The 14,580-nt window shown below is 45.0% G+C and overlaps 1 protein-coding gene across 1 annotated transcript; it reads right to left on the bottom strand.

Moving 5' to 3' along the window:
- Window positions 1-5,209: 5,209 nt before the first annotated feature.
- LOC139285797 (Na(+)/H(+) exchange regulatory cofactor NHE-RF3-like) lies at window positions 5,210-14,558 on the bottom strand. The gene is made up of 11 exons (XM_070906446.1): window positions 14,543-14,558; window positions 12,820-12,847; window positions 11,375-11,436; window positions 11,062-11,273; window positions 9,598-9,669; window positions 9,043-9,175; window positions 8,220-8,356; window positions 7,916-8,123; window positions 6,565-6,761; window positions 6,299-6,487; window positions 5,210-5,285 (listed from the first exon to the last, which is right to left on the bottom strand). Exons 1-11 carry the CDS (start codon window positions 14,556-14,558, stop codon window positions 5,253-5,255), a joined length of 1,287 nt encoding a protein of 428 aa, XP_070762547.1. The 3' UTR covers window positions 5,210-5,252.
- Window positions 14,559-14,580: the final 22 nt, after the last annotated feature.

The raw sequence follows: 14,580 nt of genomic DNA, 5'->3' as shown, positions 1-14,580 counted from the left end.
CTCACACTCGCTTTAAATCTTAAAGGTCTGTTTTCACCATTTCACAGTCTGTCATCTCTGCATGGTGGTATTGGTTCCATCTTGTGGTACGTTCGTCTTGTTTGTCGGGGGCTGTACTGTAAGGAAGCGACTTCAACGAATGAACAGAGCGAGGCCGAATTGCAGCCTCGGACATTTCGACTGTTCACGGTTGTTTGTCAAAGAACACACGAGCGTACACAGAAATGTTTGGGCAGGAATGTAGTCACTGAGTTAAACGTGTGCACGTGTCTTGCTATTTTGCGCATGATTTCAGTGATGAACGCTTATGAATGTATGAAGGTTTATACACGAGGCTCCACAGTGTTTTGTAACGAAGTCGAAGCTGCCCCGGTATGTCACCCCTCCTGGGCCAGTCGCCGTGCAGAGAGGTCAGAGCGCTCACAGTGTCGGTGTATGTACAGTGTTTTGTCGGGTTTTGAAGGGTGAAGGTTTTAAATGCTCACTTTGCGTGTTACATGAAGAACAATTGAGCCTTTCTGTGACTAGGAAGGAAGGAAGGTTGTAAAAGGGATCAGAGTAAACGCTGTCCTTATACTGCCCTGGCCCTGCTCCCAAACCAGACCAGTCAAGCACTGCACTGACCAAGGGGGAAGGAGCAGAACAGGAAAGTACTACAAACTGCTAATATTCATGACGGAATAGTTGTGTGTGTGTGTGTGGGGGGGGGTTTGTTTTGTTTTGTTTTGTTTTGTTGTTTTTTTGAAGGAATGTGCACCACTTAGTTCCACAGCTTGGACAGTAAGTAACTATTGACACACCCAGCCAAACTGAGCACATTTTACAGAGAAACATTCATGAACACAAGAGGGGTCGAAGCGGCGTGTGTCCCCCCCCACCCCCCCATGACCTTTGCTTAACTTGCTCTTAAATGGAGTTGGCCTTTCTCTTTTTTTTTTTTCCCGTCTTTCATGATCTGGGTCTTATTTCTGTAGTGTGGGCCATCCCTCCCGCGGTTCAACTGTTTGACTACGGGGGGCGTCCTGTCGGGCCATTTATTTACCACATCTCTCACCCCTACGTTTCCCGTGTGGTTGTGGACTCGCAGCTTTCACAACAGCAGTCAGGGGACACGTCGGCATTTCAGCTGCGCTGCTGTCTCATCTGAAATTACGTTCGTCTTGAGCGCCCAGTTTGCTTCTGAGGCCACAGCCGTTCTTTATAAAGTGACGAGGATCGATGGCCAACACTATGAGAATATCAGACCCAGATTGTGAAGTATTATAGACCCTCTTTTTTTTTTTTTTTTTTTGGCCTGTTCCGCTTGTTCTTCTTTGGACTGTAAGGACAAACGGGGGGGGGGCAGCTGTCATCGTGTTGTGAACAAAACAACATGAAAAGGAATACGTACAATTTTAAACCAGCAATATCATTCTTTAATTCCTTCATTCTTTGTTCCGCCTACTTGAATATATATCGCCACATACTATCGACCGACTCTTTCGTCATGGATCGCATTCAAGCAGCTCACCACAGGATGGAGACAAGTAGCATATGAATGATGGAGAGATGATGGCATGGTCCCATCTGTATGAGGTTTTTTTTTTTTTTTCTTAATGGTAATCCAGTGCTTAAGTTTGCCCCCGCTCCTCCTCATACATGTACACCGTCTCCCGACAAAAAAAAAAAAGAAAAGAGCTTTGAAGTAAATTATTTAATATATTTTTTAGAATTGTTTTCTATTCCTGTTCTTGTGTCCTCACGGCATGCATTCTTCTCACACCTCAAAGTATGATGATGTATATTTGTGAAATAGAGAAACAAATCTACACACCAACCACACCAACAACACCACTGTATAGAAATTGTATTAGCCTGCACATTTCTAAGGCTGTGAAGTTCATTTTATTTTTTAAAACTTGCATACAAAATGTATATATTTTCTTGATTTTTACCCTGCAACTAGAATCTGTAGAGGACAACAATCATGTAACGGTTCATAGAGTACACGGTCGTGTTAACTGTTATCGCGTGTGTACAGCAGAGTTGTAGATATATATCTAAGGAGAAGCCTTTGTTTTTGTTTTGTTATCGTTCGTATTTCATCACAGCAGCACTGTGTGAATATGTATATAAAGGATTCACCTTGTCGGTCTCTACCTCTTGAGCTCAATAACTTGGCTTTGTTTACCCCCCCCCCCCCCCCCCCCCGTACCTTTCTGATTTCACGTGGGGATGAATTTAAAACACTTGAATGTCTATTCAAGCTTTTATACTGAAATGATAATCCCTCCCTCGCAGACCTTTCCTCGCACTGTCCAAGTGCAAAGCATTCACCTGAAATTTTGAGTCATCAGATATTTGTATTACAAAGTCCTACCAATAGCCAAGGGTTCCCTGACTGTTAGTCTCCGAGTGGATAGGACCTTTTATGGGGAGGGAGAGTCACTGCTTACTCCACGGGGGCTGTGTTCAAAGCTCAGTGTCAAGTTTTAAACTTCGTCATAACAAGCTATCTTCTTCTGATTTCTGTCCAGGCTTCTGAGAATTAAGATTTATTTTTTTTTTTTCTTTTCTGCAGGCTGTTCTATATGTGGGCGGGGCTCAATAGCATTTAATCGAATCAGAATCCAGCGTTGAATCCACTTATTGAATCTGAATCCTTTCCAATCCCTTCCTCAACTGACTTTAGATTTGGCTTTCAAAATGTGCGAGTAACTAATAGACTGCTGACAGAAAAGAGAGCGACGGGGGATAAAAGTTCAATGAGAGATTCATTGGTGGTTCCTGATGTTTCTTAACCCCGAACATAGAAGCAGCTACCAGAAGCCAGCCCTAGTAGTGCGTACACTTGTTTCCATTTGTTTATACAGTGGCTCGGAAAGCTCAATGCACTGTAACCTTAGGAAGCCAAACACAAGCCAACGAAGCACAAAGAAACACACCGCAAAGAGGGAAACGCTGCAAATCTGAACGACGCAACAGAAATCTCCAGGTGACACTAAAAAAAAAAAACTAAAAAAAAACCCATCATATGCGTCGGCCACTCATCAGTGTGCGACCGCGAGTTATCCACCTGGCGCAACCTGTTGACACGAATGTGTATTATTGCGTAAGTGTATGTGTTGCGACGGTGATGGCCTCAGCTGCACCTTTAAAGACGGAAGAGATATTAATAACGATGATGTTAAACGTTCATGTTGAATCCTCGAGCCTAGTTTTTCTGCTAGAATGTGAAGACGGCAGAAGCCTTTTTACTCAATTACTAAAGTGTCCCAACAGGTTTTAGTGTCCCCTGGAAACATGTTGTAACTCAGTTACGTCGATTTTTCTTCTTCCATTTTCTCCCATTTGTTTGTGTTTCTTTATGCCACCTACGGGCTTGTGAAATTAGTGAATGTGTGTCTGAATTTCCTTGTTTTATTTATTTGTGGTGGTGGTGGTGGGGGGGTGTTTTTTTTTTTTTTGTTTTCTATTTGATGTATATGTTGTCAAAAAGCTGTTTTCCCCTGTGTTTTAGTGCATTGAGATGTCTCGGCTACTGCGGTATCGGCTAAAAGTATCAAAATGACCTGGATGTAACTTCAGTACATCGCTATTGATGAGGCTCATAATTGATTTTTTCTTTTTCTTTTTTTTTTTGGTCATGTGGCTGCTTTTACGTGGGGGAAAACCCCCATTATGAAAAATAACTGCACAGTGGCACGTGTGTTATCCATCAGATTATCCCTCGCCCATTCAACAAGGACCATTCAGAAAAGACGGAGGTAGTAGGAGAGGCTCGCCGTGGCTGTGTATTGGGAACTGAATGGGGATTCTCTCAGGAATGAACACAGATAGCCAGTGGTACAAGTCGTCACTCTCCCTCCCCATCGCCTGTCTGAACTCTCTGTGTAGATACAGTAGTTTCCTATACGTTTTATTTTGTGTTGGAATGAAGTACTTGAATCAAACGATGCTCATTTTGGGAAAAAAATTGTAGAGTAACTGACAAACTTCGTGTGAGAGACTAACCGCAGACTCAGCAACTACTGAACTATTTGGATTCATATGATTTGCTGTTCTAAACAATGTTTGTATATTTGATGTTTTAATCAGATGCATTGTAATTTGAATAAAAACTTGCAGTATATACAGTACATAGATGTATCTATTAAACTCTGCGTTCAAGCACTGTAAATCAAAGTTAGGGACTAGATATCCAGTTGACAGTTGTCATTTTGGAAAAGTGTTGAGATCTCCCCCAAAAGGTTCCATCTAGAGAATAATGGTGAAAAAAAACATTAAATGTGACATTGAAAGAATGCCAAACCTTGTTGTCCATACCTCTGTCACTTAACGTTGTTCCCGTGTGAAGATCGGAGTTGATGAACGTGTTGAGACACTCGGGTCACCTTCAGTTATTGCTATGTGCTCAAAGCAATGTGGCCTTTCAGGCTACATGCAGCCCCCCCCCCCGCCTTATTCGCACAGGTTGTCGGTGATGATCTAGTATGAAGTATCGGGTATATAAACATTAACAAAAATGTTTTTTTGTTATACTACCATTTTTTTGTGGAAATCACGACGTCATCATAATTGTTTTATTTGCTGGATTGGGGTTAGGGTGGGAAATGAGTAGAAGAAATATACAATGTACATGCACATACATATATGTGTATATACAGTATATATATATATATATATATATATATATATAGATAAAATACATTATATATGCTACATGTATGTACTGAAAAATATGGGTCAGAACTTGTCACCAAAACATTTACTATGAATGAATATATCCAGACACTCTGTGCACGTTACACTGCATTATATTACATAACAAGGTATTTTAAAAAATGCACACGTTTCTATATATTGGTCGTCTACATATGGAGCTAAATATTAATATTCCATATTTCACAGCTTACATCTTACAATACATAAGGATTTTCACACAAGATGAAGACAATGTTTATAATTAACAAAAAAAAAAAAATATATATATATATATCAATCAAAATGTACAGTTGGAGATCACAAGCTTAAAACGGCAGGTCATGTGATCTTATTATAGATTGGGGGGACGATTAAGTGCCAAAACATGTCTCATCCCAGAGGACAAGTTACACAGCTGTGATTTTGGTGACCGATTTCAAAAAAAAAAAAAAAAAAGATCTTATGAGCAATGAACAACACGACCTCAGCCTGCTGTAAAACCGCTTGCGTCTTTGAACCCGGAGCTCCTCGTCTCCCCTCCGTCATCCGTCGTCTCTGTTCCGTTTCCGTCACAAGAAAGCGTCGCTTGTTCCGTCTGACGGCTGAAAGACAGGACACAAGTGACCCAAAATAATCACCACGTGTTCCTCTGATGATTCCTCGATTCACTCTGTGACACTTTGACATGACTCTGCTCTACTCTCACTCATACGCCCGTCATTTGTGTACATAATAAATGTGTGCGTGTTCATAAGAAACATGCATTTTCATTGCACATACATGTGTACATTCTACATTCTATAATATCAGTAAGTGTATGTGGAAGTTAATATACAAAATGATATAAGACAGTAACTATGACACCAACTGTGTTTATAGACCAGTATATATGGCAGGGACCAGGGGTAACTCCAGACCCCACTGGCTGGCCCACCCTTGGTAACTCACTGTCTGAATAGGATTTATGATTGGCTTATTATTATATATTTTTTTAAATTATTATTTAACTGCTATTCATAAAAATGTTAAGAACTACTCTTAAGAACAGATTTGTTCTTAACTGGGACGAAATAATATCACAATGCCTTCGTTTTAATGAATATAGAGCTTGAATACGAGTCTGAAATGAACTCAAATGAAACACAGATAAACTTATTATATTCTGTCCACTGCAAGTAACATGGACGACAACAACAAGGTTTCCGGGGGACATAAAAAAAAAAAAAAAAAGTGCACACGGCTGGCACGCTCATTATTATAACATTATTTTTTATTTTGGAAGCATCTTTTCATTTCGCTGCACTTGTTTGTTTCATTTTGTCCTTCGTTGTGAAGCAGCGTTTGGATAACGGCACTGTAAACCAGACCACTGATCGTCTGTCGGATGTTTAATGATGATGACTGAGGTGTCTCTCAGTGGATTGCAGGCACACGTGACGAAGCCCAACGTCAGCTGTTCTGGTGCTGTTGGAGAAGCTCTCTGACGCAACGCGGCCAGTAAAAAAACGCTTTTGGTAACAATACGCAAACAGTGGATTAAGGAGCATGTCTGCGTCCATTTCGTGTTTATAAAAACAGGGTTGGGACCGGACGTAATGAGCGAGTGGGATCCTACCTGTGTGATGAAAGGTCCCGACTGATCTGGGACCCAGTCTGAGCGGAAACCAGAGCGGGTCCCCTCGCTGTCCTGGACGTACGTCGTGGGATGTGTCAGACCTCCATGACCCGGAGGAGTTTCAGTCTGGCAGTGTCTGTCGTCCCAGAGAGTACGTTCGTCATGGAACAACAGGGGGGAAATGCCTAACTGCAGGAAAACAACAGAAAGCGGTTAAAGGCAGGTCCTGACACAGCATCTGTACGATGAGTCGTGACTGTGCTCACCTCTCTGTAGAAGTCTCTTCCCCGTATGGATATAGAGGTGAGGATAACTTCATCGCCACTCCGTCGAATCTTTTTAACAATGTCCTCATGCTCCACAGACTCAACGGGTTCCCCGTTGACAGCTAGCAGCAGGTCTCCATCCTCCATCCCTGCCCCCTCGGCTGGACTCCCCACGTCCACCTCCCTCAGCACGTGAACTGGGTCGCAGGAGGTTTGGGTGGGAAAGAATAAGAAGAAGTTCAGAGAGACTTTAAATCATCTGACTATAACAGAAAGAAAGGTTCCAACACGGTTTTGAGTGGAGTTTTCATATACTTGGGGTTTGGACCAACACAGGTTGCTAAGGCTTTGGTTGGCTGATTTCTTAGCGACAGCATTCAGACCATGAAGGTAAGTGGACCGCTGGATTTAGCATTTGGTTGAGCCTCCTCCTTTTGCCGTGGATCAGACCTGCACACCACTCAGAGGGGATTTTCTCGGCCCGTTCCTCCTCGCAAAACTGCCTCGGTTCCGCCAGGTTCTTTGGATGTTGTCTGCTGTGAATGGCTCACTTGAGGTCTGGGCTTTGACTGGGCCACTCCAAAATGTGGATTTTCTTCTTGTGGAGCCATTCTGAGGTCATTGTCCCCTTGCATAACCCCATCGCTGGTGGACTGACCCCCCCCCCTGACACTTTCTTGTTAGATGCAGTCACCTTGGCTTTCCTTCGAGGCATGGTTCACGTCAGCTGAGGCGCCTTGTGGGTAGCAAACTCTCCAAAAACGTTGGACAGGTTTGTATAAACAGCTCTAATCCACGCCTCCAAACTTGTTACACTGATTGGACACCAAATTGCTGACTGAAATCGGCTTGGTTTGAGGTGAAGGTTCGCAGTGACGTATTCAATATGGACAATTACAATACAATAAATTGTGTGTTATTAATTAAAACAGATTGTGTTTGTTCATTGTTGTAATTTAGATGAAGATCAGGCCGCGTTTTAAGACAAATTCATAAACAAACGCGAGCAATTCCAAACAGTTCACTCTCTTTTTCTGGGCACTGCAGCCCAGTCCTACAATGACAGACGCACACGGCTTCATAAACCTGATGAAAAGAATGCGTATGGTTATAAAAAAACGACATAACTATATAAAACTGCTGCCAGGAAACTAGTGCGCTTGAACGCTGTGTGTTAAAATGTGTGATTTGTATCTTCTCTCAATACCTAGCATTAGGATAAGATATATTGAGAACACACACCCGACAAATGGAAATGCTTGGTTGTTGTGGACAGAAATGGCTGTGAAGACCTCCTGAACTACTGTCATGAGTGTCTGTGGACGGATGTGTCCATCAGTGCATCGCTCACCTGTCCGTCGAGTGCCCGCCAGCTTCTCCTGTCTCAGCAGGAAGCCGTATCCGTCGCGTCCTTTGACCAGACGCATGGTCTTGGCAGTGTGGGGGAGGCCACAGCATTCTGCCACCACAGGCAGGACGGGCATCCTCCTCCTGACGTAGCAACGCTCACTCTCGCCGTCGATGACCAGCACCGTCACCGCCTCCCCGCTCTTCCTCACCTGAGAGCCAAAACACACACACACACACCGCAGGAATCAGCGCATGCCTCACGAGGGCGCACAAGTTCGGTCGGACGGAAGAAACTGGATTCGTACAGTTCTGCTGAGAGTGGAGTGCGTGAGCGTTGACGCCGCGACCCCGTTGATCCAGATCAGTCTGTCCCCGGTGCGGACGCCAGCTTTCTCTGCTGGACCACCAGTCACTCTGCTCACAACGTACTGGCCCTTCTGACCTGGTGACACATTGGTACCATTATCACCATCATAATCCTCAGCACGATTGTGTGGCATAAAACCGTTGTACTTTGTAACGAGATAAACTAGCGTTGATAGGGGAAGTCATTCTCGGCTGTTGATAAATGGTTAGGCTACCTGCTAATGTCACCTAGCACAAAGTGTCTCTGCATCCAGTGACTCTACTGTACGATACAAGGGAGGAATCGTTCCAACATTTTGGGAGCTGTGTTAAGTACAGAGCTGGAGTCTGGTTAGCCTAGCTTAGCATAAAGACTGGAAGCAGGGGGGGAAACAGCTCACTGATTAACATGCAGTATCTGTGCTGGAACTATTTCTTGGGACAACAAGAAATAGTGTGAAGCTTCCCAAGTGTCATCACAGTGATGAAATCAACTATCGTCATTTATCTCCCAGTATGGAGGTGAGACAACACAAATCCAGCCTCAATACATTTTTCAGCAGGGTGCTTCTAATAGAGCAGGGGTGAACTAAGAGAAATGAGTGCACGGCGGTGAATCATTAATGGTCAGTGGATCGTCACGACATCTCGCTGACGTTTTGAACTGGTTGGCCTCTTGTGAAACAGTTACAGCCTACAGGATCCGTGTGGGTACTGTCTTCGGACGAGCTGTAAATGAACAGTCAACACTCAAGTCAAACAATGGCACCGGCGTGTTGGTACCTTCCACTGGGATGATGGTCATCCCCAGGCCATGCTGCGGGTGTCTGCTGACGTGACACAGCCTGGGTCTGGACCAGCGCTCCCCTTTGGAGGCCTTGGCCAGCGTCTGCAGGTCCACGCCAACAGACACTGCCTGGAGAAGAGAGTCATCGGCAGGATTCAGCTCACGCGAGAATGAATCAGGAGGAACATCGAACACACTGATCGGATCTCAGCGCGTCCTCAATGGGTTTTGGGTGCATTCACGCCTGGTATTAGAGCTGTCCACTTGTGAGCGGATCACCCAGGACGGACTTTAATACCAGATGTAAACAGGGCCAAAATATGCACAGACAGGAAAGGTGGGAGATGGAGAGGGGGCGGCATGCGGCGAAGGGGCCCAGGCCAGAATCGAACACAGGCGAGCTACCAAGGTGCCCAGAACTGAGCCATCACTAAGGTTTCCCCTGTGCCCGTCCTGCTGTGACAGCACACCATGTCTGCCATGAAAGCAGCCTATTGTCCTCATCATGTGGAACGGAAGGTGGCGATGAAATTGTAATCGCAATACAGCACCTGTTCATACTGTCCTCTTCCCAACACCAGGAGGAACAGGTGCAGGCCACATGACTGGATCTTCCTCACCACCTGTCGGGTAATGACAGAGACACACAAATGATTCAGTGAATAAGCTCCATTTCACTCTCATCATCGATGCCCGCGAGGCCCCCCCCCCCCCCCCGTTCCCTTCATAAAGTCGTGCTTTGGAGCTGTGAGCAGACAGCAATCTGTCCTTTCCTTCGCCTCTCGCAGGTCATAAGGATGAAGTTCAGGTTAAGACGAGGAGATAAGGACGCATTCAGGCCAAAACCTTTTGATCAGACCAGTCCCGTCCACGGGATGGGCATGACATTTCTATGTAAAAACTAAAACAAAGCCAAACCATGTCGTTCTGATGCCTTAACCTAATCAAACTGCGACCGTTTTCTCAACATTAACCCTGAGTTAGAAAGGCTTTCTAAAAAAAAAAAAAAAAAAACCCCGACTTGTTTAGGTTTAGGAAAAAAGACCATTGTTTGGGTTCAAATAAAAAGTTAACTTTTAGCTTCACGTGGGACGCAAACGGCAATCTCCTGGTTGAAGGTTCTGTGTCTGACCCGCTCATCCGCCCCAACCTGCTCCCTACATCTACTTTGTCGCTCTCTATGCTACATCACCTGACTTCCTGAAGCCTTTCTGCCAGAAAGCCATTCTGTCAGAAAGCCCCGAGGGCAAACCCGTGTGCACCGTAAACCCCACTGGACCTGTGACAGTTTGGCCCCATGATCAGCAGATTGTAAGTATTTAGAAATGAACCGAGGGGTTATTTCGTTAACAATGCGAATGATGACACACCAAAAAGGACTTTTGTTAGCAGGTTAGCATGCTATACCCACACATGCTCCCTAATATAGCTGAGCCACAGAGGCCTGAGCTGCACAACCAGAACTACAGATCTACTATGAGCCACAGGATGGAATTATTAATAGCACTGCAGTCCTGAAGGAATGTAAGAAAAGTAAGTAAAGTAACTAATTACTCCAACACTGATCACAATAGAGTTTTAGTAACCTCCTGTCCTGCCAGGTTAGACAGTTTGGACTTACTGAACTTTTGAATGAGTAAACGATCGCATTAACAACGGCTACATTCCATTTAGATGTGCCGGCGCTCTCACATTGTAGATGCTGGCTCACTGCCGTGACTTTCAGGCACAACCGCTACATCTTAATGGAAGCGAGTCGTTACGAACTGTCCTGCGTAGCTGTCTCGTCAAACTGTGTTCAAATCCACAGAACTTTATTGCACATTCTAGTGGAGAGTCGGAACGAGCTGACATTCAGACAGAATGTGAGGACTTTTCATACCTTAAAACCACCAGAGGTAAAAAAAAAATACAAGAGGAAAAGTGGACATGAAGACATTAAGCCCTTCAGACTTCTGTGTTTATCATAGACAAGTGGGGACATTTTGGACAGACGGTGAATTCTGGACACGAACCCCGTAGAAGTCCATGTTATCCACATATTGCTCGTTGACCTCCAGCACTCGGTCCCCGTCTCTGAGGCCGCTGTGCTCCGCAGGGCTCCAAGGCTCCACATCTCTGATCTCAAAGCCCCGGCCGCTCTGGTCCGCCCGCAGGTAGAAGCCAAAGCTCTGGCCCTCCAGACGCTTCAGCTGGCACAGTCTGGGCACCAGGCTCTGATCAGGCTCTGCGCACACGGTTAAGCAAAAAGGTCACCAACACCGGGGGCACGGAGGGAAAGGATTGTGTAAAGGAGAGTGTGTAAAAGGCATGTGCGTCAAACCCTACCAGGATCATCAGTGATGACCAGAGCTGGATTATCAATCCCTTCCTTTGGATTGAAGGTAAAACTGATGTAAGGAGAAATGAAAAATAGTCAGTACGACAACGTGGCACAGCAGGGAAACCTTTTCATTTTTACATTAAAAAAAAAAACAACAACTAGTATACAAAAACTTTTTTTTTTTTTTTTTTTAAAAAAAGGACCACAGCAATGTTTTGGAAGATGTATTTCATTCTAATACACTGACCATTTCAGATGCTGTGCTACTTTGGATATCACTATATCATCTCCCAGATACTTGAGCAGTGTTTCAGAGGTTTCCTGGTGATGAATATGCATCAGTTTGATATATTTATGAGTATCGGGACATAATGACTCCTACTGATAACATAGTTATGGACATTAGTCATTAACCACAATCTTTCCCCCCCCAACCTCGACTGTACCACCGTTGCGGGTGCAGATATTGAAGAGAGACAATTCAAAACCCCCCCCAAAAAACGTTATATTAATATTTTGGGTTGGGAAAGATGAACACCTGGTTGCTCGGAAGCGAAAAATCTCCTCTCCTTGCGGTCAAGGCTGCTGGAAGCATCCGGAGTTACTGGCACAGATAAGGAGTCCTGCACATCTGAGCTCACAGTTCAGCTTTTATCTGCTTCACTGTTGTCAAAGTTATGTCACCACTGCGCGGCAGCGAACGCAACGCGCTGTCAGCAGTCTTCGCTGCGTCCTTGGTGGAGAACAGAGACATTGTCCTAATCATCTGAATCCCAGCCACTTCCATTGCTTTGCGGTGGAGGCAGAAACCGGGACAAGTCAAACCAAAACTATCCGCATGGAGCAGGTGCATAGCCAGTAATGGGTCTGGGTGGCACTGGCTCACCCAGCCAAGTCTGATCCACATACATTTTGTGACAATGAATGTAAAAAAAAATATATATATATATAAAAAGGAATATATAAATATTAACTTCATTTATTGTTGAGTGATTGTAACGGAAGTGTTTAAGTAAGTTGTAGGAAGTCTCTGGGATGTAATTGGTTGGAGCTGCCCCTGCGCGTAAAGGACAGTGGAGTGGGGGGGAAAGAACCGGGGCGTGAGACGCATGTCGGTAAGAATTGTCTCCGGTCTACTAAAAATAACTGTAGTTATCAACTCGACAGGACAGAGGAAATGAATCAATGGAGTGACGCAGCTCTTCTGGGAAAAGATTGCCCACCCAGAATACAATTTCTGCCTATGCCACTGGCATGGAGAGATGCCACTGGAGGGGTCACCTGTCATCTGTTTGAACACAACCCACCACCACCACTCTTGCATGTGATAACAGTGGCGTTAATGCTCGGCTACATAGGATTTGTAGGGAATGGCCTGAAACACGGCAGATTCCTGTCAAAGAGGAGCTATTACATTACATTAAGACAGTGTGTTTACTGCTGAACTTACCGTGGAAATTCCATGGCATCCTGGCAGCCTGTGGGGGGGGTGACAGTGACACAGTGAGATACTTGTAGGTTCCTGCAGCCACAGACAGTTGTAGCCTTGCTCTGCCATCATCACTAAGCTCAAGCAGTGTTCTGTTACACCTTTATAAAGTCAATAGTCAGAGAAATGTCACAATACTCTTTTTTTTGCTTAGGGCTCCACAAGGGCACCAAGAATCACGAGACGAACCCACGGTGCTGGCTTCTAAAATATTAGCTCTAATGTGATCTAATATCAACTCTACATGCTTTGCTCTGAATGTCTATCTTCAGAAGAGACTTCATGACGCTCTCTCCACTGCGCGGTGAGTAAAAACTCATCGGAACCAGCCACAGAATTTGACCTGAGGGAATGTTTTTCTTCCACCGTCACCATGTTCATTGCGTTTACCGTGGTTCTATTGGATGTAAACGGTGGGCCCAAAAATGCTCACCTGCACCTGCCAGCCACATATTCTGATATCATTCTCAACGTCACGGCCGCTCCTGCCAATTAGTCAATCATCGGTTCCAGCTGAAGGCGTTGAATCTTTAAAAACACCAGTTTGAAGGGCTCAGTAATTTCCCCAAAACTCACACTGCTCACTGTAGTTTTTTTTTTTTTTTTAAATCAAATGAAAAGGAGGAAATCCACATTTCAATTTGGAGTATTTGGGGCAGCAGGACCGTGTATGTGGGACTGAGTCACTGGGCGTCACCCAGTGCAACAGTGTGGCTCACTGATGTGTTTTTAAGGGAAGAAGATGCATCAGGCTGCCATACATACGCAAGACTGTTAGTGGATACATTCAGGGCTGGTTTGGCTCTGCACACGGGATCCGTAGACAAGGAGAAACATATTGAATACTGACAGACCTGTCCTTTAATCAGAACCCAAATAAATGCACTCCAACAGGGGGAACGAGACAGGAGGGACCATGTGCGCACAGGGAAAAGCAACTCCAAACACAAAGGCCTCCAGCTGGCTGGTTCCGGTTTCAAACCCAGGACCTTATCTCTGTGCTGACCACGGCCCCTAATTCCTTATCCGTGTCTGAGTTTTCCCCCGGTGGAAGTCGGCCTCCAAGAGCCGGCACCTCTCGTGCGAACATTTGCTCGCGACCCTTCAAACGTCAACACTGTGGTGAGGGAACCCTCAAGATGACATTCAATGCTACTTTTCTCTCTGTGCGGTCACACACACACACACACACACACACACACACACACACACACACACACACACACACACACACACACACACACACACACACACACACACACACACACACACACACACACACACACACACACACACACACACACACACACACACACACACACACACACACACACACAGGCTCACTGCTCTCGGTGAAACCATGAAAGCCTCAGTGTTGTGCACACAATAAGCACCCAGACACTGGCGTACTGGAGTCACTGTGTGGCGTTAAGTCCAAAGCAGTGGCATAACGTAGCATCTACATGACACAACGGACAAAACACTTCCTGAAACCATCAAAAAAAAAAAAAAAAAAAGACAAGCAGGCATGAAGACTTTCCCTTCAAATACAGCACATAGGTAATAGTGACTTACCACCACAGCCGGGGAGATTTCCCCACGGAAACACTGAGCGGTACGCAAGTTTGAATAGTCAAATCACAGAGAGTCATTAGTTTGTGAAGCAGAAAGAGACAAAGCCTACCTGTGGAGGACCTCATGGAGTCCTGAGCGTGTGTGTGT

The sequence above is a fragment of the Enoplosus armatus genome, chromosome 5, assembly GCF_043641665.1.
Source record: "Enoplosus armatus isolate fEnoArm2 chromosome 5, fEnoArm2.hap1, whole genome shotgun sequence".
Lineage (NCBI taxonomy): Eukaryota > Metazoa > Chordata > Actinopteri > Centrarchiformes > Enoplosidae > Enoplosus > Enoplosus armatus.
Note: the sequence above shows the minus strand (reverse complement) of the source record. Positions and strands in the feature narration are given on the sequence as shown.

Coding starts and splice junctions, on each gene's coding strand:
- LOC139285797 (XM_070906446.1), bottom strand. Junction 11,437..12,819: donor GATGCCATGGAATTTCCACG/GTAAGTTCAGCA, acceptor TCCTTACATCAG/TTTTACCTTCAATCCAAAGG. Junction 8,124..8,219: donor ACTCCACTCTCAGCAGAACT/GTACGAATCCAG, acceptor TTTGGCTCTCAG/GTGAGGAAGAGCGGGGAGGC.